Source organism: Astatotilapia calliptera, chromosome 8, assembly GCF_900246225.1.
Source record: "Astatotilapia calliptera chromosome 8, fAstCal1.2, whole genome shotgun sequence".
NCBI classification, from domain to species: domain Eukaryota; kingdom Metazoa; phylum Chordata; class Actinopteri; order Cichliformes; family Cichlidae; genus Astatotilapia; species Astatotilapia calliptera.
In genome coordinates, this window is record NC_039309.1 from 3,974,584 (window position 1) to 4,000,628 (window position 26,045).

The 26,045-nt window shown below is 41.1% G+C and overlaps 2 protein-coding genes across 3 annotated transcripts; both read right to left on the reverse strand.

Annotated features, from left to right (window-relative positions):
- Positions 1 to 794: 794 nt before the first annotated feature.
- map3k14b (mitogen-activated protein kinase kinase kinase 14b) lies at positions 795 to 12,495 on the reverse strand. Of its 2 annotated transcripts, none has more exons than XM_026177954.1 (15): positions 12,328 to 12,495; positions 10,436 to 10,712; positions 9,711 to 9,786; positions 8,551 to 9,358; positions 7,737 to 7,871; positions 7,469 to 7,598; positions 7,257 to 7,385; positions 6,145 to 6,249; positions 5,565 to 5,728; positions 5,325 to 5,475; positions 3,711 to 4,277; positions 3,123 to 3,229; positions 2,745 to 2,865; positions 2,568 to 2,668; positions 795 to 2,278 (listed from the first exon to the last, which is right to left on the reverse strand). In XM_026177954.1, exons 2-15 carry the CDS (start codon positions 10,704 to 10,706, stop codon positions 2,114 to 2,116), a joined length of 3,030 nt encoding a protein of 1,009 aa, XP_026033739.1. In that variant the 5' UTR covers positions 10,707 to 10,712; positions 12,328 to 12,495; the 3' UTR covers positions 795 to 2,113. The 2 variants fall into 2 exon arrangements, with proteins under 2 accessions (XP_026033739.1, XP_026033738.1); XM_026177953.1 differs by having other exon boundaries at positions 7,469 to 7,622.
- Positions 12,496 to 14,703: 2,208 nt separating this feature from the next.
- On the reverse strand, positions 14,704 to 16,616 carry LOC113028366 (serine/threonine-protein kinase pim-1-like). Its single transcript, XM_026178573.1, has 7 exons — positions 16,571 to 16,616; positions 15,937 to 16,031; positions 15,752 to 15,799; positions 15,430 to 15,648; positions 15,142 to 15,322; positions 14,885 to 15,055; positions 14,704 to 14,795 (listed from the first exon to the last, which is right to left on the reverse strand). The coding sequence occupies exons 1-7, from the start codon at positions 16,614 to 16,616 to the stop codon at positions 14,704 to 14,706; spliced, it is 852 nt and encodes a 283-aa protein (XP_026034358.1).
- Positions 16,617 to 26,045: the final 9,429 nt, after the last annotated feature.

Consider the following 26,045-nt stretch of genomic DNA (forward strand, 5'->3'; position numbering starts at 1 on the left):
ACAGTGTGCAGCAGGTCTAATCCTGGTCTTTCTCAAATGACACCAAGTCAGAAACCACTGGGAAAGGCAATAGCTGGAAATGAGCAGAAGACAGCAACTTTTGTGCCTCTGAGTCATTTTTTATTAGAATATAAAATGTAAGACACATTCAAGTACCAAGAGATTCCAGCCTTGTTGTATATTGTGGAAAACACACATCATTTTAAGGAGCTTCATGCCATTTAAACTCTAAATGAAACAGATGACATGACAAACTCTTTCTTCCACATCAGAAAGTAAACAGAGATACAGAGAACGGATTTTTTTTGTTGTTCCTAGTGATCCATAAAAGGAAAAAAAAAAAGCAGGAGAACGGAAAGAGGGAAACAATCTTAACACACAAAATAAAAAAATACAGATGTCACAACCTATTACAGCCCTACCAACACCATTTCTTATTCAAGCACGTTTATAACCTTGGAGTGTAAACTACTTGTATCCTTACTTAAAACACATAGAAACAGTTTAACCTGAAAATCAATTTTTTTTTATTTGTACACTCAAGTAGCACTTTATTAGGAACACCTGCTTGTGATAGTGGTTATTCAGTTAGCCAATCACGTGGCACCAGTGCAGCAGAAACTCTGAAGCTTCATTTACAGTGCTGTGCTGAATGGTTGACCATAATGGGACCATAATGTTTGCTTTTATTCTCGTTCCTCTGCTTTGCTCTGCTAACACCAGTGAAAACAGAGATGATCCTGTCAGAGCTCAACGTTTAGATGTCAACAACACTTTGCTGAAATGAAGGAAAGAGGTGAGCATGACAAAACTAACAGTTATTAAAACGAGGTAAACAACATATCTCCACATATTAGCTGTTGTATTTGCATAATGAGCAAGCTAGGTACATGTAAATCCCTCTTACATTTTATTTTGCAGAAATATTACTCCTGTGCTCATCAATATATTGTGTTCACACTACAGACCTAACACAGGGGCTGAGGTCTGGATTCCTACAATGTGTTGTTGGATTTCTGGTAGGGAGCGGCTCAGGCTGGGTGTAGGTTATGACATTGGTTTAACACAGCAGTATAAGCTAAGTACTGGGGTTCGGTAAGGTAACGGACATGTAAGTAGTTATTAAGTACAAATTACAGTTTATTTTTGCAGTTGATTCGGTTTGTTTGTGCATCTTTACCAGCTGTGGGACTTTGCACAACCTCAAAGTGGTCATCATTTCAGGTCTGGATCTGGGAGATTTTGAAGGGATCCTTTACCATTGTTTGAAGGATTGGATATTTTGTGTTACAGCTACAAAAATACATAAAAAATATCACACTAAAAGAACAAAAATGAGAAATTGTGTTGGGATTCCTTGAGGAAAAAAACAAAACAAAAAACGGATCCTGTGCATACTCAGTTCATGTGTGGCATGGAGGGAATTTTCAGCCTTGGTGGATCTGCAGGAATATGGAGTCTCAGACGGCTCCTGTTAATAATGTGATTCACTGGATTTAAAAACATGTAATCTAATCTAAACACAGGATGGTGAGATTCTCACATACAGTCCAGATAGCAGAAATGCAGCAAGGATCTATCGCCATGTAAAAGGTAGGTCAAAATCAGCATGAGCCAACCTGCCCAGGCTGCTGGTGTCAGTGGGATAACATGGGGAATGTTTTCTTGGTCTCTTTCTGCCAGCATATTACCAACAATCACCAGTCATACTGGAAGGAGTCATCTTCTAATGGTTCCTTCATCTTAAATGTGGTTTTATGAATATGAGACTGAATTCAGACGACCTACGTCGACGTCGTCCTAACCAGCAAGTCTGAATCCAGAAGAACAACTCTGGCAACACAGGAAGTAAACTGAGGCTGTTGGGTAGCAAAGAGAGGGCCTACCTGAACCCAGTGTGGTGTTCCTAATAAAGTGCTTGATTGGTATCTTTGTTTTTCCCGTGTTTAAGCTTTTTTGCCCATTTTTCTGTCAAAATGGATTATATATGTTGAGCTATGTGTAAATGCACTGAGAAAAGTTTTAAAGTGCTTAAAAGCTTTTCCCAATGGAAAAAACAAATTAAATTAGTGCAAAAGACCAAAACAACAACAGAGAACAGAAAATATCCGTCTCATTCTCGAAGTTCGAGCTTGCCGTCTCTGACTCTCCACCTCCAGTGCTGGCATCTGTCAGGAGCAGGAACACAGCGAAGCCACAGACCAGACTCTCTGATCTCTCGTTCAAAGGACACCGTCTTCCTGTCCAGAGTCTCCAAAGTGAAGGCTTTCCCTGAGATCTGAGCGACAGGTGTAATTATTCATATGGATTCTGGCTGACTGGGTGTCAGATGTATTTGCAAAGTGGTAATGATAATTTAGTATATTTGTTCTTTCATTAGATAGTTACAGATTTAAATCTAAACTTCCCCAATTTTGTTCTTTAACTGTACTTCGGGACATTTCACTTTCTGTTCCGGAAATAAGAAAAGAGAAAAAAAGCAAACCAAAATACACTTTGAGGAAACAAAACAGAAACCTCGGTCTGATGGCTAAAAGGTTTCTGGACATCTTAAAACTCTCTCATACCTGATCACTAATGCCTATGGCAACATGGCCCACTTTGATCCGCCTACGTTCGCGTATCCTCAAACACTTGCCCTCGGGGTCCTCTATCCAGATATCGATACCTGCAAATGTCAGAGCATTAGAAAAATTCTGCCAACAGCCCTCGATCAGCACAGAGGTGCGTCCCTGCCATCTTACCCTCAAAGCACTGTGAGGACGGCCGATTGGCTAAAGCTAACCACTCCAAGCACGCATCAGTCTGACTGTTGCAGGAGGAAAAGATGCCAGAGCTGAGGTCATCAGACGAGTGATCAGAGTCCTAAAAATAAGAAAGAAGATTTTCTTTTGTGGAGGATTTTATTTTGTACATAAATGTACACACGAAGCATGCATGCTCATGTTTGTTATGTAAAAGATGGACGTAGCGTAACAGTCTCAAAATTCAAGCCAGTGAAGAAGCGCCTTAAGCAAAGCTTGTCATGTCATGTCTGGTTTCTAAACGCTAAAATGGCGAAGACTTTGCAAACCAGTAAGTGACGTCAAGGTTGGCTACATCCCTCGTGCACGGGTACTCACCTTCTCTGAGGCATCTATCTGCGATGTGTCAGAGCAGCTGAAGCAGGATGGTGGTTCATCTCGAGGTTCAGGGGACGGGGTCTTGATTCTGGTACCTTTAGTCACATCTAGTAAAGGACAACATGTGAAAAGTTTCTGTTATTAGCGGACACTGATGAGGCTTTGACAACCTTGTCTGAAACAAGCCAAGTTAGCTCCAGTCCCTTTAAACCGACTTTGTTTGATTAGCTGTGCCCATAAACAAAACATTTGAAGATCATGTGGATGTGTGCCTGAAATGACCATATTAGGGATATCTTGTCTCTGTGACATCATGCAGAACCAAGAGTTTAAAAATGCATGAAAACGAGTGTTTATTGCAGTCTGAAGCTGGAATTTTTGGATTAGGTTTACATAAACAGACTACGAGCGTCCATCATTGTAACTGCAAATAAATGACAGAATAACAGAAAGAGGATAATATGTCCCATTTAAAAGTGTATCTTTGAATATGACACGAAGAACAAAGAGCTCTGTAACCTCATCTGAGCCACATTTATAATAATAATATGATTCGGGGCTTTAGTAATGAGTTGTTTTATGACTCACCATCTCTGAGGTATTCCAGCTCTGCTTCTGATCCCCATGAATTCTCTTCTATCTGGTGACTTTTTTGCAGTAAAGGGAAAAGGCCTCGGAGAGCACGAAGATACTCCGTGGACTCGGTAGAATCCCACTCTTCCTCCTCCTCTTCATCGCCTTCCTCTTCCCAATCCCCCTCATAGTCCTTGTCAGTTTTCAGCCACTTCTCCTGAATATATTCGTCCTCCGCCATGTATATATCTACCTCTGAATCAGACCCAGTCTTCCAGTCTTTGTCATTTGTGATGTAATCATCCTGCAGTGGTTTTGGCTCAGAGTCCCACTCCCCAGTTAAGCAAAATGTCTCCAACTCAGATTCTTTGTCTGAGTTTCCTTCTGACCAGTCGTTGCTGTCCTCGTCTACTGCTGCAGTTCTCCAGGGGCTCACCCAGTACATAGCAGGTGCTGAGCCAGTATGTGATGGTTTATTCTGAATCTGATGGGACAAAGAGCAGCGAGCGTCTTCATTCTGGTTCTGGACATGATACAGTTTTTCACAGGCGCTTTTCATGGACCAAGAACTCAGACCTCCAACTGTGGAGAAAATAATTTGCAGTGTCACAATATGCTTAAAATACTTGGCATCTATAGACAGCTGAGTCCCTTCTTTGGCAAAAAGTGGATTTGGATACAGGTCCTATTTTATTTTCCTCAGGAGATACTCCCTCTTGGAGATATTATATAATCTGTTTTATTTGTTTTACCAAATCATCTTTATTTATAAAGCACTTTAACATAAAACCAGAGTTCACAAAGTGCTGTACATGCAAATAGCATAAGCAAAGTAAAAATAAAATAAAAATAAGATAAAATAAGATAAAATAAATAACTAAATAATGCAAATAAAATAAAACATGTTGAGTCAAAAATTGAGTCAACCCCCTTAAACAGTGCCAAAGGCTTCAGCGAATAAATATGTTTTAAGGAGACTTTTAAACTCAGAAAGAGAAGAGGCCTGTGTAACGTGCAAGAGCAGATCATTCCACAACTTTGGAGCAGCTACAGCAAAAGGTCACCTTTAAATTTATACTTAGTTTTCGGTACCTTAAGGAGCTGCTGATTGGCGGACCTAAGGGAACGGGCAGGTGTATATGGTTGTAGTAGCTCTGAGAGGTGGGGGGCCAGGCCACTAAGAGATTTAAAAACTAATAAGAGAATTTTAAAAACAATCCTAAAATGTACAGGTAGCCAGTGGAGTGAAATTAAAATGGGGGTAATGTGCTCAGACTTTTTTGTTCCAGTTAAAAGACGTGCTGCAGCATTTGGCACAACCTGCAGACGCCTAATGGATGCATCACTAACCCCACAATAAAGTGCGTTACAATAATTCAGCCTACATGTAACAAAGGCATGGATTACTGGATTACTGTCTCAAAAAGCTGTTTTGATAAGATGGGCTTTATTTTGGCTAATTTTATGTGTTTGGTGATTACATGCAGCTTTTCTCTAAAGGCTTTGAATGCTTGTATCGTGATTTAAACTCATTTTAGTTTGTGGGCCATGATTTCACTGCTCTCACAACTCTAATGTAATATAAACTGTACACACTTAAATGATTAGAAGATCATAAGGTGCATGGACCTGCTCTGAGGGCCTTGGTGGTTTTCTTCCTGAGCTCAGTTGCTGACGCTCTTCTTTCGGGGTCCTTCTGGAATCCGGCCCTGAACACTTTAGCTGTGAAGTTGTTACACTTGGATGGCACCTCCCACAGAGGCGGAGGCTCATTGACAATCTAAAACAGATGAATACACAAGTGTGGTTTTGTCCCATTCAGCCTGTAACTGTCTGATTTTCCACAAACAGCAAATAAGAGATTTTTACCTGGAGACACAGTGGATGGGAATAGTAACGTATCCATGGCTGGCATCCATTGAGCATGTGCAGTAGCATACAACAGCTGCTCCACACATCCGCCTTGGCACAGAGTTGATCCCCTCGTGCCACCTCAGGGGCCATGTGGGTCTCTGTGCCGGGGAATGCAGCTCCTACATTCACAAACGTTAAACGAATTAAAAGTCTTTAAACTCAAAAAGCCACTCACAACGATGTAGAGGTCAAAATATGTCCAGCGTTGTGGTTAATAATCAAATACTGAGAAGACTGTTGCAAATCTTTGAATGCTAACATGGTAGGCTAAGAATATTGCATGCTATCTTTTAAAGTTATGAATGTTTAAAGGTTGAAAGATGGTGGTGAAAGGCAGATTTATTCATTGCAAACTCCTTTTTGTGTATTTATGGGAACCTAAGCAGTAGATCATTTCACAAGTAGATTTTAAAAAGACTAACAGTATGTGTGTGTGTTTTAATTAGATCAATAAAAATCATGGTGTTTGAACCAAAATGTTAGTCATCTGTAAACTGCACCATAGTTTATTTCAGACTTTTGAGGATCAACTTACCCCTGAAATTCTTGGTGCTCCATCCACTGTCATCTAAAGTCTCTGAGAGACCAAAGTCACAGAGGAATGTGTCTCTGCAGTCTGCAGACAGCAGCACATTGTCAACTGGAATAAGATCAACACGCAGGATTCAGTGGGACAGCTTGTTTTCATTGGGTGCTCATTATGAAACAGTTGACTGAGAAGCAGGAGGCTGTCAGAGGCTGTAAGAGTGATGGGTGCATGGGGGGGCTAAAGCGTGAACGGCCATCTCGAGGTAGAATGAGGTACCATCTACAAAAAAAGCACAGGAACTTTGTGCTATCTGATATGATGAGAGTGGGTAATTTGACAGATGTATGATGAGCGAAGCTTTTAGACATGAGCTCAGAGCACAATAGAGGGGCCTAATGTGAGCAAACCCCTCCTGCTCAATCGTATGAGCAGGGATTACCGAGGGTTTAGGGGTGAGGTGTCCCTTTAGGATTAGGTACCATCACAGGAGATGTTAGCTGACAGCACAACCACCAGCTTGAGGCTTCGCTGAGCTCTTTTCTCTGTATGTTCTACTGGTTATATAAAATCTCTGCAAAGGTACTTTGGGGTCTCACAAAAAACTCGGGGTAGAGTTTAGCACGTCTTATCTCAGTAGAAAGATACTCCAAAACAAGTAAAAGTCTCCATTGCAAGTTAAAGTCAAAATGAGCCTAAATAATGTGTATAATGAACTAAAGATAAAAGTACTACCTATATATTTGTGTCCTTTATTTTTTAGCAACTTCTATAAATTAAGAAAAATTTTGCTATAAAATGCACTGCCTAAAAATAAAGCATGACATCATTATTGTTTTTATCTACTCAGTGAATAATGCAAAGAGGCCAGACGCTTATAGCTCCTGCTTCTCAGTGTTTTCTTTTAATGATTATTTTTAAGAGTATTTGCTGATATTTTTTTACTTCCTCAAGTAAAATGCCTGAATACATCCGCATACACCTGCACATTTGATTTATCCTATATATAAAATGATTAGGACCACACTGGTCACTCTAAAATGTCCAGAGGGTTTGAATTCTCTTAATTTCTACATATTATCATTCAGATCTAAGTCATTATACAAAAACAGAACACATACCTTTGACATCCAAATGAACCACCCTTCTCTGGTGTAGGTGTTCTAGCGCCCCCAGTGTTTGATGAAGGTAATGCAGGGCCAGATCTTCAGGTAGGCAGTTCATCTCCTTTAGAAGCTGGGCTAAACAAGCTGATGGGGTTTGGGAGAGTATGATTACTCTCTCAGACTGCTCAGACGGTTTTTATGCAGTTTGTAGCGTGTAGTTAGGTTACCTGGCTTCAGGTCCATGAGGAGAACGACGTTAAGCCCCTCCCTCACAGCTCCAAAGAGCTCCACGACTCGAGGAGAGTTCTGAGCACTCCATGTGCTCACCTCCTCGCTGCTGAAATGACTCAGTGGAATCTGAGAAGAACGGCCAACAATGAGCTAAATAACAGAAATCAGTTTAAATAAAATCAGCATGTCAGCTCTCGGGAGTTTAAACCTCCCGGGTGGAGCACATCTGGATTGTAATGACTGACTCAGCGGATCTTGGCTTACCCTCTTGGCAGCACATTTGAAGCCAGTGCTTCTGTCACGAACGCAGAACACATCACCATATGATCCATTCTGGATGTGATGAAGGACAAAGTATTCCTCTCCCTCTCTGTACTGAAAACTGCTGGGCTGGAGATGCTTGATGAAACAAAGAGAGAAAAAGGGAAACGAGTTACATCACAAATCCCCCATAAAAAAAACCTTTTACAGCCAGTCTTCCTCATTTAAGCGCTGAAATCCCAGATGAGCCTTCCCTTCAGGCCACTTCACCTACCTCACCACCAGTATTCAAATCTAGACCAAGTTACTGTTAACAGTTCTTCATCCTGGCGTTGTTCCCTCTGGTGCAGAGGCCGCTCTTCAGCAAAGGTTTCTCCATTTGGAGAACTGCTAACAGTAAGTTACCTTATTTATTTTTATTTTTTTATTGATTTCTTTTGGCTCATAACTTTTATTGTATTTTAAATGTGTCTTTAGCTTCTAAACATTCACATCTTGTACACGAAGTAAAAGTTTCCACCTTTAAGTGGTGAAACGTCTGCATTCAGAGTTTAGATGTCACAGATTTTTACACTTCATTCATTTTTTACTAAATTATGAATTAAAAACATTGTTATTCATTATTGTTGGTTAAAGAGAAATTTTTACTTAAATCCGAGTCTTTGTGAAACGCTACGAGGTAACCTGATGTGCATCTCCTTAGAAGCTGAACCAAATGCTGCACTGATGCAGCCTGCAGCGACTGAATACTACTGCTTCTGCTGTCTACTGTCCATAAACAAAAACAGTGTGGATAGACTGGATGTGAATGTCTTACGTCATGAAATATGAGTCCTTCGTTTGCAGGTTTTGATGTTTTCCAGCTGTTTAGGATCTGTTTGATGAAATCTCTGCAGAAAGCTGAAACAAGCAGCTTTGGTATGTGTGCCACTTTGCCCCTCAGCTCATCTAAAACTGTGTCACTCATGTCATCAAACCCAAAGGAACACTGGGATGTATTCTCAGTGCTGAGGCTGTGGGAATACTCTGAATTTCCCAGTGAGTTTTGCACACTTCCTCTAGAGTCAGAATTCCATCCTGCATTGGAGGAAGGGGTAAATCCAGACACATACATGAGGTCAAAGGTCGACATGATGCCTTGTGTGCCAACATCAACGTCATAAGACGAGTCTGAGTCGCTTTCATGAGTGCGAACGGAGTCGGTATCAGAGCCCGAGCCTCCTCTGTGGTCGGTGCTGGATGTGTCTTCTGTATCTACGGATCTGCATTGGTCCTCTGACGGCGACGCCTCCTCTGATCTCCTCACACAGTCACAAACGTCTGCACAGCTGCAGCTGTCACACATGCACGAGTCTCTGCAGGGGTCTGAGGCCGAGTCAGTAAACTGAGGAGGAGGAGGTATGATTTCAGCTGATGAAGTCGTCTCTCTGTCTGCTGATTTCAGCCAATCAATCTCCTGCACCCACAGACCCTGGATGATAGGAGGCTCCTCCCCTTCCTCCAGGCTCTGTGTGGTTCTGGTTTTCCGGCGCTGTTTTCTCTGGAGGTGGTAGCGCGGGAATTTGGTGGCTGTTTCAAAGTTCTCATCATCTGAGTCGCTCACAGTCGCTTCCTTACCGAGAGTCCTGCAAATGAGAAGAAGTATGAAAATTTGGTTTCTCACACAGAAAGCGTAATGCTTTCTTTAAAATCCAGCTGATCACAATGTTGTTTGGAGCACATGAGTTATTTAAAGTGCAGGAAGAGGTCATTGTCTCATGCACACAGAAAAAGCACAGCTAAAACCTTGTTATTGTCTATGAATACAAATATGTAGCTGGTCATGAGCACAAAAGCTTCCTTCATACCCAGGCACATAAAGAACCCTGAACCCTCACGTACAAGCTAAATGGAAGCCATATAATACCTGTATCCTATATTTTTGGCCATGGAGGGCATTTAAGCCTGTGCACAGGTAATGTGTGTTGTGTTCTTTACCTGTGCTTTTGGAGGAGGCGAGACTGAGAGTAGGGGCACTGAGTGTTGGTCGGGCTGAACTCCTGGAAGTCTTCTCCTGGGACAGAGAAACAGTAGGAGTTAGAGTTAGAGAAGTCTCGTTGTGGATTAAAGTTCATAAACGTGATTTGAAAATGTGTAAATGGAGAAAAAGCCTGGACCTTTTAACTGGTCCATGTGCTACAACTGCATGCTTCCATTCAGAGGTGTAACAGTAAAAATGTTGTCTTCGGTTTCTCTGCATTCCTCTCTGGAAGCTTTTAGCTGCTATTATGTCATTTTGCACAACAGGAGCTAATGCACCACTTCTTTAATACACCTACTTGGTAGTGAACATTAGTGATCTTCGGTTGCATAAGCAGCTGTTCTGCAAACCTGAAAAGTGCTGATGTACAACTCAAAACAATTATAGGTAATTGAAAACCTTTAAGCCTGTTTTAGTCATTACTCTTTAAAAGCAAGATCAAAGCCCTTTGATTAAAGAAGTACTCATCTTGTGCTGACATGAAGTCTTTTGGCCCCTCAGGGCTTGCATTAAGTCTTGTGCAGCCCCATGATAGACTGGAGACCTGTGCTGGATGTACTCTACATGTGCTTTCATTGTGTGTTTTTTTAAACCAAAGTAATAGAAGGATGCAAGTAGCTAAGACAAAAAGGAAAACAATGTAAAACAGTCCTGACTCAGATCTGATCTCAGTCTTACTTACGCTCAGCCTGCGCGACTATAGAAACACACGGATTCTCCTCGGAAACTTCACGCCCCTGTGTGACAACATGCTTGGCTGTGCCGCGCTGCATCACTCGACTCAGGTGGGGGCCGATGGCTTGGACCAGCGAGTCCTTCTCCTCCTCGCATCCCTGATTATCGTCCACTTTGGTTAGAAACGAGATCTCAGATCCGCCGGCCACGATGATGAAGGGTGTGCTGGAGTTAAACAACCGAGGTATGGCCATGTCTCTGTCGCTGTCGGTCGGCATCTAGAACTGGAGGAGAGAAGGAGATGGAAAAATGTTTAAAAGAAGAGAAACCAAAACAGTAAGTTTCATATGGAGTATTTTGAAGTAAGTCAGATCCTACTAAAAACCCTGGTGTGGATAACTTGGCCACACAGAATGGACCCTGTTCTTTTAGTACTTTAAAGGTGTGTGTTTGCACTATGTAGAATAATGTTAAGAGAGCGTGTGCGCGGATAAAAGATGGATACATTTGTTGTTTCTTGGCGATAAAATGTCTGAGAATAACCAAAGTTAGCAGGTTTCATCCTGAATATTTTAATATAATTTGGTCCCCAACCCTTGTAGTGAATGGGGAGATATTTGTCTTGCTTGGCTGCTAATAAGTTAGAGTATAAGGAAGCTAAATGCTTTAAAAAGACTTCTAACAAGGTTAGAAGCATTTTATGATCAGTAGGCCTGTCTAAGAAAACTAATATGTGAGCTTTTTGAGCGGCAGCAGATGCAAATGCTTATCCCTAAATCTGCTTTAATTTTATACAAGAACAAAATAATAGACTGAGTTTGCTTTTTCGTTATAATCGACTGTTTAGGGACAACACCTGCACAGGTAAGGAGTTTAACCACTTGGGGTCACTATAGATCAGATTTTTTAGGTGCTGCTCAGCTCATTTCTTTCCCTGATGTGCAGATGGATCCATCCGTTTTTTTGTAAAACAAATGAATCATCATCTAAAGCCAGGAGTTGTCCTATAATAAAATGATCAGGAATATACTGTATACTGTACGGAAATGTGTGATGTTGGATATCTTTTCTGTTTTTATTTCAACAGTTGGAACCACTGAGAAATATGTATGAATATGTGAATATGTTTTATTTTTTCATTAATTATTTAAATATCTATCCTACATTTTTATGTTAAGCAGGAAAACTATTTCATTCTTATATCCTTAATTATACAACCCTAGTTTTGTCATATTTACACAAGATATGGCAGATATGATATGACAAATACCGGGTTGTAATATCAGGCAGTAATTGAGTCTAAAATAATCCTTTATGCCTTACTTTTAGGTTCCTGCAACACAAGAACCCTGATTAATTCAGCCGTAGTAGAAACCACTGATTTGTAGCTGACAAGCACTTTAATGTGGTGGCATTTGCCGTGGCGGGGTGTGAATGAAGGGACACCGGTTGTAAGCCCGGCAAGGTGAATATAAATAGCGCACAGAGGGGCGGTTGCATGCCTTCCACTGAGGCTGTCCAGCTGTCAAAGTCTCTCTTCCTCAGGGCTCGCCATGTTGACAGCGAATACAGGGGGATCAAAACAGACACTCTTCCCACTCACAGAGGCCACACTTGTCCTGGAAGTGCTCGCACAGAGCCTGCGTGAATGGATACCTGAAGAGCTTTACTTTGATAATATGGAATTAACCAGGCTTTATCTACAGATGAGCTTCATCTAAGAGCCAGTCAGACTTTCAGGACATGCAAGATCAACATGTTAGACTCTGGAAATGCTGCAACTATCACTAAACTTTCCATCAGCCTCAAACGTCCTTCTTACTCTGTGACCTGACAGTGAGGACACCTCCAGCTCAGCAAAGTCTGACTCAAACATCCAGTCACAGCAGAGCACATTACCTTAGGAGCTCAGTCAGCTGGTCTCGGGTTCAGCTGAAATCCTGCAGAAGAGATCGAGGTTTCCTCTCGTGACGCCTTCTGTCTTCTGCTGTCTGTCCGTTCTGTGTTATTATGTGTTTGTTAGTTTCCAAGTGTAACTTACCGGCTTTCTGCCCCCACAGGCCCTGCTGATTGGCTGACCATGTGTGTGAGTTACGAGCTCTTGCACCTCTGTCACCCGGGCCCACCCACTCGCCCACACCAGCCTCAAACACGCTTCATGGATTCCGTAGCTGTCCTCGATGACACTTGGGTCTTAAACCCACTCCAAGTGTCACAGTTTAAAGCCAAATTCCCACTGTTCAGCTCTAAGCCTCAGTATGACGGCTCTTATTTTCAATAAAAAAGATGTAGAGCAAGAGAAGCATTGTTTTCCAGCAATAGAAACGTGTCCCCTGTGCTTAAGAAGTTGTGAGGGCTCAAAAATGCTGGAAAAAATCAAAATAGAACGCCAAATTTCAGCCCACCCATATGTGGGGCCTATAACTGGTTTCATTAAGGGGTGGATCGGGAGATCTCAGGCGACCTCATTGATATGCTGCTGTGGGTTTCCCATGATGCACTGAGACCACATAGAAATCTGCCCCTCCCCTTGCCTGATTCTGCTGAAAGGTTCTTCCTCTCCACCGTGCTCGCAGGGGTTCGTCTGTTTGTTGGACATTTCACTCATATATCTCAGGGTCGTTACCCTGCAATACAAAGCACCCCGAGGTGTCTGTTGTGGTGAATTGGAGCTGCACAAATACAATAAAATTAAACTGAATGAAATCTTTAAAATCTTTTGTGTATTGTGGTGAAGAAAACCATGCAGCTTAATCAGCAGTTTCATAATAAAGGTACTTTGAATGGGTTAATGCATTTAACCCATTCACTGCTTCACTGAGTGAATGGGTTAAATGCAGAGAGGGATTTTCCCCACGGGGACCAATAAAGTACACTCTGATGATGATTTAATAATTAAATAGAGATGTTGTGTAAACAATGCACATATTAAGATGCTGTGAAGAATTGTGTAATTATTGTTTTGTACAGTTATGCATACGAACTCTCTTCCCACTTGTATACACAACCTTGGAGTTAATTTGCTGAAAAGGTGAAAAAGAAATCATAGTAGAAATCATACTTTGTATAAACGTAAGAATCAAATTGAGGCTCATGTTGTTATTTGGTGACAGACTGTTCAGAACCAAAAAAGAAGACAAAATCAAATTGTTGATAAATTGAACCCTATTGTTGATATGATGTCCTTACATATACACACACACTGATATCTGTTTGTGTATAGAGTTAAATAATGATTGCATAACATATTTGAAGTTACACTTGTAAAAAAAAAGCTCCGTTTCTTCTGTCCCTTGACAACTGGACGGTGCATTCCTGTGTGAATTAGTAAAATACCATAGGAGGGAGTGCGCTATGTGTGTGATTTGGGTGGAGGGTCCCTCTCCCTGGCAACACGTGAATGGAATCAGAGGTCGACCAATTGTGAGGCTGTGCAGAAAGTTTCCTCGCACGTCACTGGGTTACTGTCACTCCAGTCCTCGCTGCTGTTGGTGGGTCGAATCAGCTATACATAGAAGTGAAAAGCCTCGTTGAGGCTGTTTCAGCGTCTTCATTTCTCATTCACTGATGGAAATAATAAATCAGTGCCAATGAGGGCAAACCATAAAACCTGTTTTTATGTAATCAGGATCTATTAAAAATAATTTTTTACCACTTTCTGGGGCAAAACTGGAGAGGCCTGAGCGCAGTCATAAACAGAAACTCTGCACAGGTGCCGTGGGAAACCTGAGTTAAGTGGTACTTGTGGAGAGTTTGTACTTACTGGTAAATGCAGGCCAGTAGTTAAACTTTAACCTGATTCATTTTCAGTTTTCTTCTTTTTTGGGTAAAAAACAATCCTTGAAATGGTAATAAAAGAGTATTCTCACCAAAGTTGAATTAAACAAGTTTTATTTTGATGGAAATTAAATGTTCAGACTTTTACTAAATTTTATTTGATTAATTAAAGTATTTTATTACATTTGACTAATCAAATTAGGCCAATTTTGATGGAGCTCCTGACCCAGCCCAAGCTCTCTATGAAGACGAGGAAAAACTCCCCGGGGGGCCAGATCGATGGGAAGAAACCTGGGGAAAGCCCATTCAAAGAGAGATCCCCTTTCCTGGGATGGCTGGGGGGGTTACAGGAACTCCAGGATAACAAAATTTAGAATAGGCCAAAAAAACTAAAAACACACTTTTCCTGTAAAAAAGTTAATAAAAAGAAAGTTAGGTAATGTATCACACTTATATGATAAGATATGAAGTGTGTGTCTGTGTGTGAAAGAGACGGGCTTATCTGAGCCAGGGGTGAAGCTGGAGGTCCCCCAGCGTTGGGTGCTTCTCCGGGACGTTGGTTAAACATGCGTCCAAGAAGTTCCGGCAGTCTGGAGAGAAAGAAAGGAGAAAACAGATGAAGATGATAGTTCCAGTGATCCAAGCCATCAGTGAATGTTGAAGCGTGACGTTTTCTTACGTGGCGACAGATCCTTGTTGAATTTCAGTTCCTTTTGGAGGAACGTCATGGTATTAAAGTCCCCCACATGAAGCGCTTCATACAGCACCACTCCCATTTGCCACACCGTGGTGGGTCCAGCCCTGTATTTTTTGCGTCCGTAACATTCGGGAGGGGTGTGAATAGCTGTACCTAATAAACAGACACAATGACAATTTCTTGTAAAACAAAAGGCACAAATTGCTACATGTGTGAAGAGCAGGAGCTGAATATGTTACCATAGAAGAGGCGGCACACCGATCGCTCCTTAGCAAAGCAGCTCAGTCCAAAGTCGATGATACGAACACGAGGCACATCTGAGCCGGTCTCAATCAGAATGTTCTCACTCTTGATGTCCCGGTGAAAGATGTGTTTATCCTCCAGGTGCTTTGCTGCATCAACCAGCTGCTTCAGAATGACCTGGAAAAGATGAAAAAGACAGTAATGAGTCAACAGGTTGATGCTTCTCTGATATTCTGTGTTTTGATTGAATGCTGTACAGTCTAAGGCTCTTCCAGTCAACTTACCTTGGCCTTTTCCTCTGGTAAACATCCTCCATTTGCTGTGATGTAATCATGCAGGTCCACAGCGGGGACGGGTCTCTCCAGCACCAGGATCAGCTCTGTGCCGAGGTCAAACCAGTCCAGCAGAGACACGGGTGCTGACGCTCCCACTGGTCCATCCGCTTCAGCTGCAAGCTTCAGCATAATGGCCACTTCCACCAAGACCCGCTTCGCGTTTTCACCCTGATATATTCCAACAAAGTGGATGATGAGGAAGAGACGTTCCACAGGTGAACGCTGCACTCAGTCCAGGAATGTAAAAACAGTTCAAGTGTTGCACACTTACCGTCACTTTGATGGGGATTCTGTCCTTTGGAATGTGTTTGATGGCTACCTAAAAGACACAGAGCATTGGTGAGCATTTCCTCCGTATGGCATCACTAAAGGTGTGAAACAGCACACGTCTCAGCTTACGATATTAACCCTTATCTGCGTTACTGCCTGTCTTACTCCCACCATCTGAACACTTACTGGGCAACGATCCGTTATCCGGTAGCCAGCAAACACTGCTCTACAGCCGCCTCCTCCAAGATGGTGCTCCTCCACGTATCTGGCCTGGAATTCACCTGAAAAGACAAACACACATGTTGTTTTACTACAGCTGTGACACAAATGACTCTCTGCTGTAGCCTAAATGTTCATTTTGCTCTTCACCTGAGTATAAAAGCCAAGCTGCTTGCTACTTACCTAAACAACAACAACACAGTAGTGAAAAAGAGTGCTCGACATCAGGACTGGAAGGATTTTGATGGCATTTTAATGAGGATTGGTTAAATTCTAATAACAAGTTCATCCTTTTGATAAAAACAGAGCAACACCAGTCCATACTAGGTCTACTAAGTGTTAGAGCTTCATGACACTTGTTGGTCTGTTTTTACTGCTGAGTCCAAGAATAAACTTGTCCCATTATTTTACCAAAGACAAAGTGCCCCAGTAACCTTTCTTTGATTAGACATGTTGTATTTCTGCTATTTTCACTCAAACACAGGATTCAAATGATTCATTTTTACACAGAGTGTCAACATTTTTAGAAATGTAGATTCTGTTATTTGGGGGATTTTACACAGATTTGATGTATTTGTTTACTTACTTTGATCTCCTGGACCTTTCTTATCTGCTGGACTTGTATTTTTTCTCGTTTCCTTGTTCATCTTAATTTTTAAAATCTTTCAAACAGGAAAACGTAGTGAATATTTCTTCAAATGCATGTGCTTGTCTTTTCTAAGCTGTTTAAGCGAGTTCTGTAAGTGAGCTTTCAAAATAAACTCAGACTATGGCAACAGAATCTTGCCTTGCAGTGACATCACTGCCTGCCAGTAAAAGTGTCCCCAAGTAGTTTAAAGAGAAACGCTGTGGCACACTTAGCCATAATATTTCATATAATTCAATAATTTCATATTAATTCAACTGTTTCTTTCATTATATATATATTTTTATATTTTAATATTGTTTGTATAAAGACTTGATGTGTGGCTGCCAATTTGAACAGTTCTGGTTGACCTAATACTTATAAACACAGTGTCAGCTACGTTGTCATCTGATTTAATGTATTTATTTACATTAAACTTTCTTATTATATCAAACGATTAACCAATAACAGAGTGTGTTACTATCAAATGTGAAATAAAATATAACAGTTTTTTTATAAAGGCATTGGTAACTGGTTTTCTTTTTTTTTTTTTCTGTTAGGATCATTCAGTAATACAATGTGCACGTAGGTCCGACCATCAATTTCTATCACTTGGTCAAAGGCTGAGAGTTGGGTGTCATCCCGAGACTGCTCCAGTGGTTAATCTCTCACGGGGTGGCGGGCCCTTGTAGTGACGCCCTAGTGAGTCTCCTCCCCCCGCGTCACCCTGAGCCCAGACACTACACGCTACTAAAAGTTGTGATCACATCCCCACATACTGCCCCAAAAGGTTATTAAACCCCAGCCAATTTGTTTCCAAAATTAGGGGATGTGACAGGCACAAACTAACTGCAGCCTTTATCCTATGTGTGGTGTGACGCAGAACACCTAAGGTATCCGTCTGTGCCGCCCTTGGTGCTTTGGGTGCAGTGCCTGTTGCTTCTTGGGCCCAGGGAGGCAGAGGGGGAATACGAAAAGTCTAAAGACACCATTTGACCTTAGAACTGAAGAAGCTTCTGGGATGAGAGGTGAAACGTCTTCAAGCAACTTAAAGAAGTCCAGACGCTTTTCTTTCCAAGCTCCTTAGACTCTAAAGACAAGAGTTTGCACTTTAAGGAATGTCAACAAAAGGGAAGACTGATAAAAAAAAACACCCAGCACGCCCCTGCGGGCGGTTTATCCTTCAAGCTCGGGTCCTCTACCAGAGGCCTGGGAGCTTGAGGGTCCTGTGCAGTATCTTAGCTGTTCCCAGGACTGCGCTCTTCTGGACAGAGATCTCCGATGTTGTTCCTGGGATCTGCTGGAGCCACTCGCCTAGCTTGGGAGTCACCGCACCTAGTGCTCCGATTACCACGGGGACCACCGTTACCTTCACCCTCCACATCCATATATATATATATATATATATATATATATATATATATATATATATATATATATATATATATATATATATATATATATATATATATATATATATATATATATATAGTGCAAACTCTTGTCTTTAGAGTCTAAGGAGCTTGGTATATGTGGTACTCGAAAATCTGTCAAATGTTTTAGTGCGACTTTGCTAAGCTACGAAGCGGCGCTTGATGGATTGTCGGAGCATTACGGCTATCGTAAGCCGGAGCCTCGCGGAGTGATACGTACTGTGCTTCAACATAATATTGTGTGTGTATAACCTCTTTTTAAGTTTTGTGGATATTATACATGGTAATGCTGAGGATATGTCAGCTGGAAATGCCTTTTGGTTAAACTGTCAGCGAGGAATTTGCATTTGCACTGTTAGATTTTTATATAACTTTAATGCACATAAAAAACAGCTGCTTGTTTAAGTGAAAATACATTGATGGGATTTTTTGCACTAATAAAGTTGTGGAGTTGTAAAGTAGTTTGTCTAGTGTCAATTCTATCGTCAGTTATATCGTTATCGCAAATTTTCAAATGTATATAGAGTGATAAATATTTTTGGTCATATCGCCCTGCTCTACTTTCTACCACTAGAGGTGGCCTGGCATCTCTGACCTTCCAAGTTCAAAGTAAAGTAGGACAGGCACACATAGACCACCCCCACCATCACAGCTGTGTCTCTGCTCTGCTCTTCTGTTTACTCAGGTCGTCATAACAACTTTTGATGACGAGAAGGAGCTGGGTGGAGAGGGTGGGGTTAGATGATACAGGGAGAAAAGGTCACAGGAAGTGTGTGGGCTTGTTTTGCTTTTTGTGTACAGATGACCTCACCAAATTTAATTATCACATCATCAGACGAAGAAGCTAATTTCAGCCTCGAGTGTTTGCCTGCCTATTAAAAGGTCAAATTAAGACTGCAGGGGGAGGAAAAAACATCCTCCGGAAGGAACATTTCTTGCAAGATGAGCCAAATCCTAAATGAAGAGACAGATTACAAGCCATTAAAGTTCTTGAGATGACCAGAGGTGGCAAAAGTACAGGCATTCTGTACTTAAGTAGAAGTACAGATACTAGTGTTACAAAGTACTCCAGTAAAAGCTGAAGTACTGATTCAACTTCTTTACGCAAGTAAAAGTGAAAAAGGACAGACTTTAAAATGTACTCCCAGTAAGAAAGGAAAAAGTAACCCCTTGGAGGACATTTTTATTCTATTCAATTATTTATATAGTGCCAAATCACAACAACCAATGCCTCAATGCGCCAGCTATTTTTGTACAAAGCTAACTGAACCATGTGCTACATTAATGTAATGATGAAACAATATTAGTAGTATGAATTTTAATTCTGCTAAAAGTAATTAGCTTAAATTGGTTAAGTTGAACATGAGCAGAGAAAAAGAAGAAAAATGTAAAAAAAAATCTACTTTCTGTTGCCTTCACTGTAGAGGGTGACTTTGCCTCTAAACAGGAAAATGAGTATGGGAAGTTAAAACGGGATTCAGCAGGTGCAGGAACCCTGCAGAGGATTTTCATGCAACCTTTAAAACACAGTTAGTCTACTTCAGTTTGATGTTTCACAATATGAAAAACATGTCACATGTACAGACCCAGTATCTGATTTAAGTGTGAGGACTTACATGTCAGCTTTAACATCCAGTTTATCAAACACCACTGAGCAGTCCTTATCTTTAAATCTATCATCTCTTCTTCCTGTCCTGTTCTGTCTTTCTTATCTGTCTCCGTCTCTCAGTGAAGTTAGCTCTCTTTCCTTTCTCTCTGTGAAATAAGCAGCTGGACCTTTAGCTAGCACACAAGCAGTTCGTGTGATGATGTTGTTGAGCTGATAGAAATGCTGTAAAACATCATGTCATGTAGTTACTCCCTTTATGCTCCTCTTCTGTAGCTAGATGCTGACTACAACTCACTGACACCTGCACTCCTTCCGAGTAAATCAAGGGTGTCAAACTCAGACATTCACCCAAACAGTCCGCTTTAACCTGAAACTCCCCTTTCTGTCAGTGTAAAGAAGTTACATATTTAACTGTTTTTCTATGTGATGAAGAAAAAGCTGCTGTGACAGAGAAAGAAATCTGTCAGCACGAGTCTTTGAACTTAAATTAGAAAATGTTCTTGTAGCTCATTGCCCAGACTGTCCAGTTTTTTTAAAGACTCATCTAGACACTCAGAAACCGAGCCATGGTTCTGTGCTGAACGTGAGATGGAACATCTTATCTCTCTTCTGAGGTTACAAACCACAAAGTTACTGCTTATTTTCCGTGGTGTGTAAACTGCAGATTTTAATCATGCAACAGATAAATTCTGATTTGTAAAATCAGACTTCCAATAACTAAATATTATTTCTAAGTCCTTATCATTAACAATTTTAGGAAGGCTATACATCCCTATAATATGCTTGCATTAACGTGGTGAATTCACAGTAAAGTACTGTCAGTAAAGTGTTGTCAGTGTTGGCTTTCATCAAGTGTAGTAGAGTTTAATTTACATTAAAGCTGATGATGCTTCAATTCATTCACTGAATTCATTCACTATACCAACTTTATACAGTTTAGCATGAAGAGAACATACAGTATACTGTTAGTGGAGGAAATGAAACTCAAGCAAGATAGCTGTGTAACATCTGCTGACATCGTTGAATTCAGTGGTGTAAATCTACAAAAAGCAGCAGGTCAGCTGATCATAGCTTGGCCACTAAGAAAATCTACTGGAGCTCACAACAGAAATGATTTTGAATTCGTATTTTCCCCATGCTGAATCACTATAACAGATCTTATTGTTCCCCCACTCTCCAAATCCCACTTTAACCTCTGACTGTTCATATTTTTCTGTTTTGGCATTGAGGCAAAGCCATCCTCCACCATGTAAGGAACACAAAAAAATCCCCCTCTCGCCCCTGTGGGTGATCTATCCTTCAAGCTCGGGTCTTCTATCAGGCGCCTGGGGTTTGAGGATCCTTGTTGTTCCTGGGATCTGCTGGAGCCACACGCCTAGCTTGGGAGTCACTGCACCTAGTGCTGCGATTACCACTGGGACCAGTGTTACCTTCACCCCCCACACCTTCTCCAGCTCTTCTCTGAGCCCTTGGTACTTCTCCAGCTTCTCGTGTTCCTTCTTCCTGATGTAGCTATGTCTATCACTATGGCCGTCTTCCTCTGCTTGTCCACCACTACTATGTACAGCAGGTTAGCCATCACCATTTTGTCCGTCTGTATCTGGAAGTCCCACAGGACCTTAGCTTGTACATTCTCGGCCACCCATTTTGAACTCGAGACCTCCAGCCTCTATGGAGCTTGTGCTCAGAGCTTGTTCATGTGCTGCCATGATTCAACACATTCTCTGTGCTGGGTTTCTGTCCAGCTATGTCCAGCCACCTGTTGGGTTTCTGGATGTTAGCAGCTTCTTTTATCTGCCGGTGGTACATACAGTCCTGCCGTGATGTCTCCTCCTGTTTCTCTGGTTTCTGCTGCCTAAGGTATTTGCTAAGCACGCTGTCAGTTGTTGCAACCTTTCTGATGTACTCGTGGATGTTTGCTGTTTTATTTCGAGAACTCTAATGGCTTGTAATCTGTCATTTCATTTAAGGTTTGGCTCCATCTTGCAATATATGTTCACGTTACTCCTTTCAGAGGTTGTTTTTTCCTCCTCCTGTAATCTTAATTTGACCTTTTAACAGCAGGTTGGGAGGCAAAGACTCAAGGCTGAAATAAACGTCTTTAGAAAATCTGCCTGGCTGATGATGTGATCATTAAATTTGGTGAGGTCATCCTTACACAAAAAGCAAAACATACATCCCACTTACCTACTGTGACTTTTTCTCTTCTGCATAAATACATTTCTAAAGCTTCTGTTGATATGAAATTCTCACCATATGTAGATAACAACCTATCCAGTCCACACATAGAAAGAAACCAAACCACAGATGCCCATAAATTATGTGTAATAATGAGAAATGACACAGTGAAAAATTATTTAACATGTTTACTTAAATGTATTTGATACTTTGTACAAAAGCCTTTATATGTGATGACAGCTTCAAGACATCTCCTGTATGGAGAAACTAGTTGGATGCATTCCTCAGGTGTGATTTTGGCCCATTCACCACACAATCAGTCTTCAAATCCTAAAGGTTCTGTGGGCCCTTTCTATGAACTCTTTCCACAGATTTCCTGTTGGATCCAGGTCAGGTGATTGGCTGAGCCATTCTAACAGCTTTATTTTTTTTCTTTCTGTGCAACCAGTCAAGAGTGTCCTTGGCTGCGTGTTTGGGTTCATTGTCTTGCTGAAAAAGCTTAAATAATACATACTTTTCCACTATAGACGAATATGTTCACGTTCATTTATTTTTGTATTTATTTTTATTACTAAAACATTTTTTTATCCAGCACCAAATCACAACAACAGTCACCTCAAGATGCTTTATATTAAAAGGTAGACCCTACAATAATAAAAAAAAAACACCCACACAATCATATGACCCGGCACACCCACAGTGTGAAGGGAAAACTCGCTTTTAACAGGAAGAAACGGGGCGGGGCCATCTGCCAGGACCGGTTGGGGTGGGAGAAGGAAGACAGGATAAAAGAAATGCTGTGGAAGAGAAACAGAGATTAATTACAAGTAATTTTAGCACAATATAATGCTAAAATAGCTGGAGTCACTGTGAAGCTGGAGGAGGAACGCTAACACGTTTCCACTCGATAAAAGTTAACAGGAGGGTTCCTGATGGTTAGGGACAAATGTAATCGCATGGCAGGATGCTGGTAAATGGACCAAACTTCAGTCAGGAGAACAACTGAGATAATCCATCCACAATACGAGGTTAGTCATTAATTTACTGCAACAACACGGGAATAGAACAGCTGCGAGAGAATTCAACATTAATGAATCAATGGTACGGAAGTGGAGGAAGCGCCGTTTTTGGCTTTCCTCATATTCTAAAATGTGCTTCGTCTCTTCGCGACTACTGTAACCTGGCGTAATTTGCAGATCATGTTGTTTGCAGCCACTGCAATGCTTTTGACCAAAACAGGCACAGCTTGATGACACCATCAACATGCGCTTTCGCGGTACAGTGGTATGGTCAAAATCTCTTGGCCAAGTTCGTATCATTTGTATCATATACCGTTTATACCGCCCACCCCTAATTCTGATATAAAATAAATGTCAAATAAAATACATGTTGTGACTTTGAGCTGTGACTGATATGATGATGGACTCCTTTAATACAGAGACAAACTGAACCGACAGATCTGTGTCAATTCAAAAAAAGCAAGCGTGAGTGAAATGAAGACGCTTTACATCGAATCAAAAACCACCAAAATTAGATAAAGAAGAGGGAAGTTCCAGTTCTTCCTGTTGGAAGATAAATAGCGAGTGTAGCACATGTAATGATCAGTGCAGAGAGAAGCCCACCTTGAAATGGATCACTTTGTGGTTCTGATGGTGATGCTGCTGTTGAGCTCAGGTAGGATGCTTTGTGTTAAATACCAGCTGCTGTTAAATTAAAAAAGAACAAGAAGCACAGAAGAAGACATCCAACACGTATAAGTCAGCTTTAATATGTTTGGTATATCTTTTTATATGTAGAAGACCGTTGTGGTCATGGGTGCTAAGATGATTATAATTGTTAAATGTGCATTTCCATGGATTTGCGTTGGTGTGTGTGTGTAAATGCAAAAGCATACATAAACAAGAGAAAGGGTAGGAAAAAAACATTGTGTTTATCTTGGTGCTATGGGAAGAATATTAAGGAAAGGTAATAATGTCTGTTGACCCACTTTCAAACCATTTTTTTGCACAATGAAATCTGAAGCCTGACATTTTCACTGGTCTTTCTACCCTCAAAATCAATCAGCATCTGTAATTTGGGAAAGATAAAATACTGATGGAAGCCCTTCGCTTCCATTACTAGACCCAAGGTTGCACTATATGGTCAAAAGTTTAAGGGGGTCCAATCTGTGAGGTGGTCTAACTGTGAGAGCAGGGAGGCAGGCAGGTGATAAGAAGAAGGGAGTCCGAACCAAAGTGAGAGGGGCAAATTCAGCAGCAAAGGAAAGGAAACTGTAGGCGGTGAGGTAAAAAATCCGTGGACACAACTAGGCACAAGAGAAACAAAACGAGTACAAGCATAAATTGCAATGAAGCGCATGAGTGAGGCGACAATAACGCTGGTTAGCAGACGATCTGGTGGAGAGTTGCTGTTCCAGCTGGCCTTGAAGAGGAAATCAGTAGTGGTGTGCGGATCGATACGGAAATATTGATTCCACTGATACCTGGTATTTATGTTCTAGAATCGATTCTCATATTAAAATATCGATATTTTAGTAATTTGAGTAATTTGTACTTTATCAATAACAGGAAGACAGTGGAAAGAAACTTTATCATTCGGATTATCTAACTTGGAAGGAACTACATGTGAAATATGGCTGTATAAAGGTGTCGCAGCCCCTTAGACCACTGATTTCCTTTCCGATCCGATACCAAGTAAAATTCAGGGTGGTATCGACGATACTGATCTGATTCCGATAATTTGTACAAAAACGTAATGTTTTATTGTATTTCAAATGATAGCTTCATAATGATTACATGACAACAGACTACTTGTTCTTATTGCTTAAAAATGCAGAATTATCATATAGAAATAAAAAAACCTGCAGTTGTGCGCTATTTGAACACGTTGCCTGCCTGCAGCACTAAAGGACTCCCCGACGCATTTATACAGCCGATTCTAGAATATAAATAACTGGTATCACAGGAATCGATATTTCAGTATTGATCCACACATCACTAGTGCCCACTCACAACAATGGCTGAGCGTAAACGGAGTCATGTGTGGAAGTATTTTATGTGTTGAACCGAAAGTGAATGTACTGAAGCAGGGAAGAGGATGGAGGTGAACAGGAAGGAATGGCAAGTGAGGAGAAGCCAGGAAAAGCTTAAAATGATGCGGGAGCGTCGTAGCAAGAGTATTTAGGTTTACAGTACGTGGCAAAATGACAAATTTACTGATGGAGAGGTGGTATGAGTCTATGATTTGGATACTTTAGGGCAGTGCTTCGCAATTATTTTCTGCTACGCCCCCCTTAGGAACAAGAAAACATTTTGCATCCCCCACTCTCCCCCGCAACTATAAATAGTATAATTTGTCTAAATTGTTAATATAAGTACATCTCTGCACAACATTGTATCCTTATTAACATTAAAGAAAACAAAAAAAACCCTTAAAACAAAGAATAACTTTATTAACATTGTTTTTCACTCTGTAACAGAAACAATTTAAAGTGCATGTAATAGCACTGCATTAATGATCAAGGAACTGACCTCACAGCCCATTGTTCATTCAGTAGGCTGGCTTCAGTTATTGTGCAAAGGAACTTGGATGAGTGATGAAACGTTTCTCCCATTGAAAATGTTACATCCAGATGAACAGAATCAACTTTTTGGGAATAATTTATTTTTTTCCTGTCTATGGCTGAGCCCCAGTCAAGTTCTTGCTTAATACTGATGGATTCATTGCTTTTCTCCACAGGCGTCCAGCCTATAGGGACACACAGTTCAGCAGGTAAATAAACAAATTAAAGAAAAAATGAATCACAGAAGAGAATGAGCAGTAAAGTTTTTTTTAACTTATTATTTGCAGAAGTACATTGACTTCTTTACTATTGATACTCTGCTTTCTCGTCAGACCCTGATGTCAGGGTGGTGGGCGGAGCCAGTTGCTGTGCTGGCACAGTGGAGGTGAAAAATATGGGAGAATGGAGAGCAGTGCACAGTATTGGCTGGACTCTGAGACAAGCAGCTGTTTTCTGTAAACATCTGGGCTGTGGCTCTGCTATTTCTTTAGGAAAGAAAAGGGTGTCTGACAGGACTGTGTGGGAGCTCATACATGACTGTGTTCAGTCTGCGTTTGCTTTGAGAGAATGAGCAACATCATCGTCCTCTGTCAATACCTTGGATCTCACCTGCTCAGGTAAGCCCGTTAGTGACATCAGCAATGACTTCAGTGCTGATAGTACATGTGT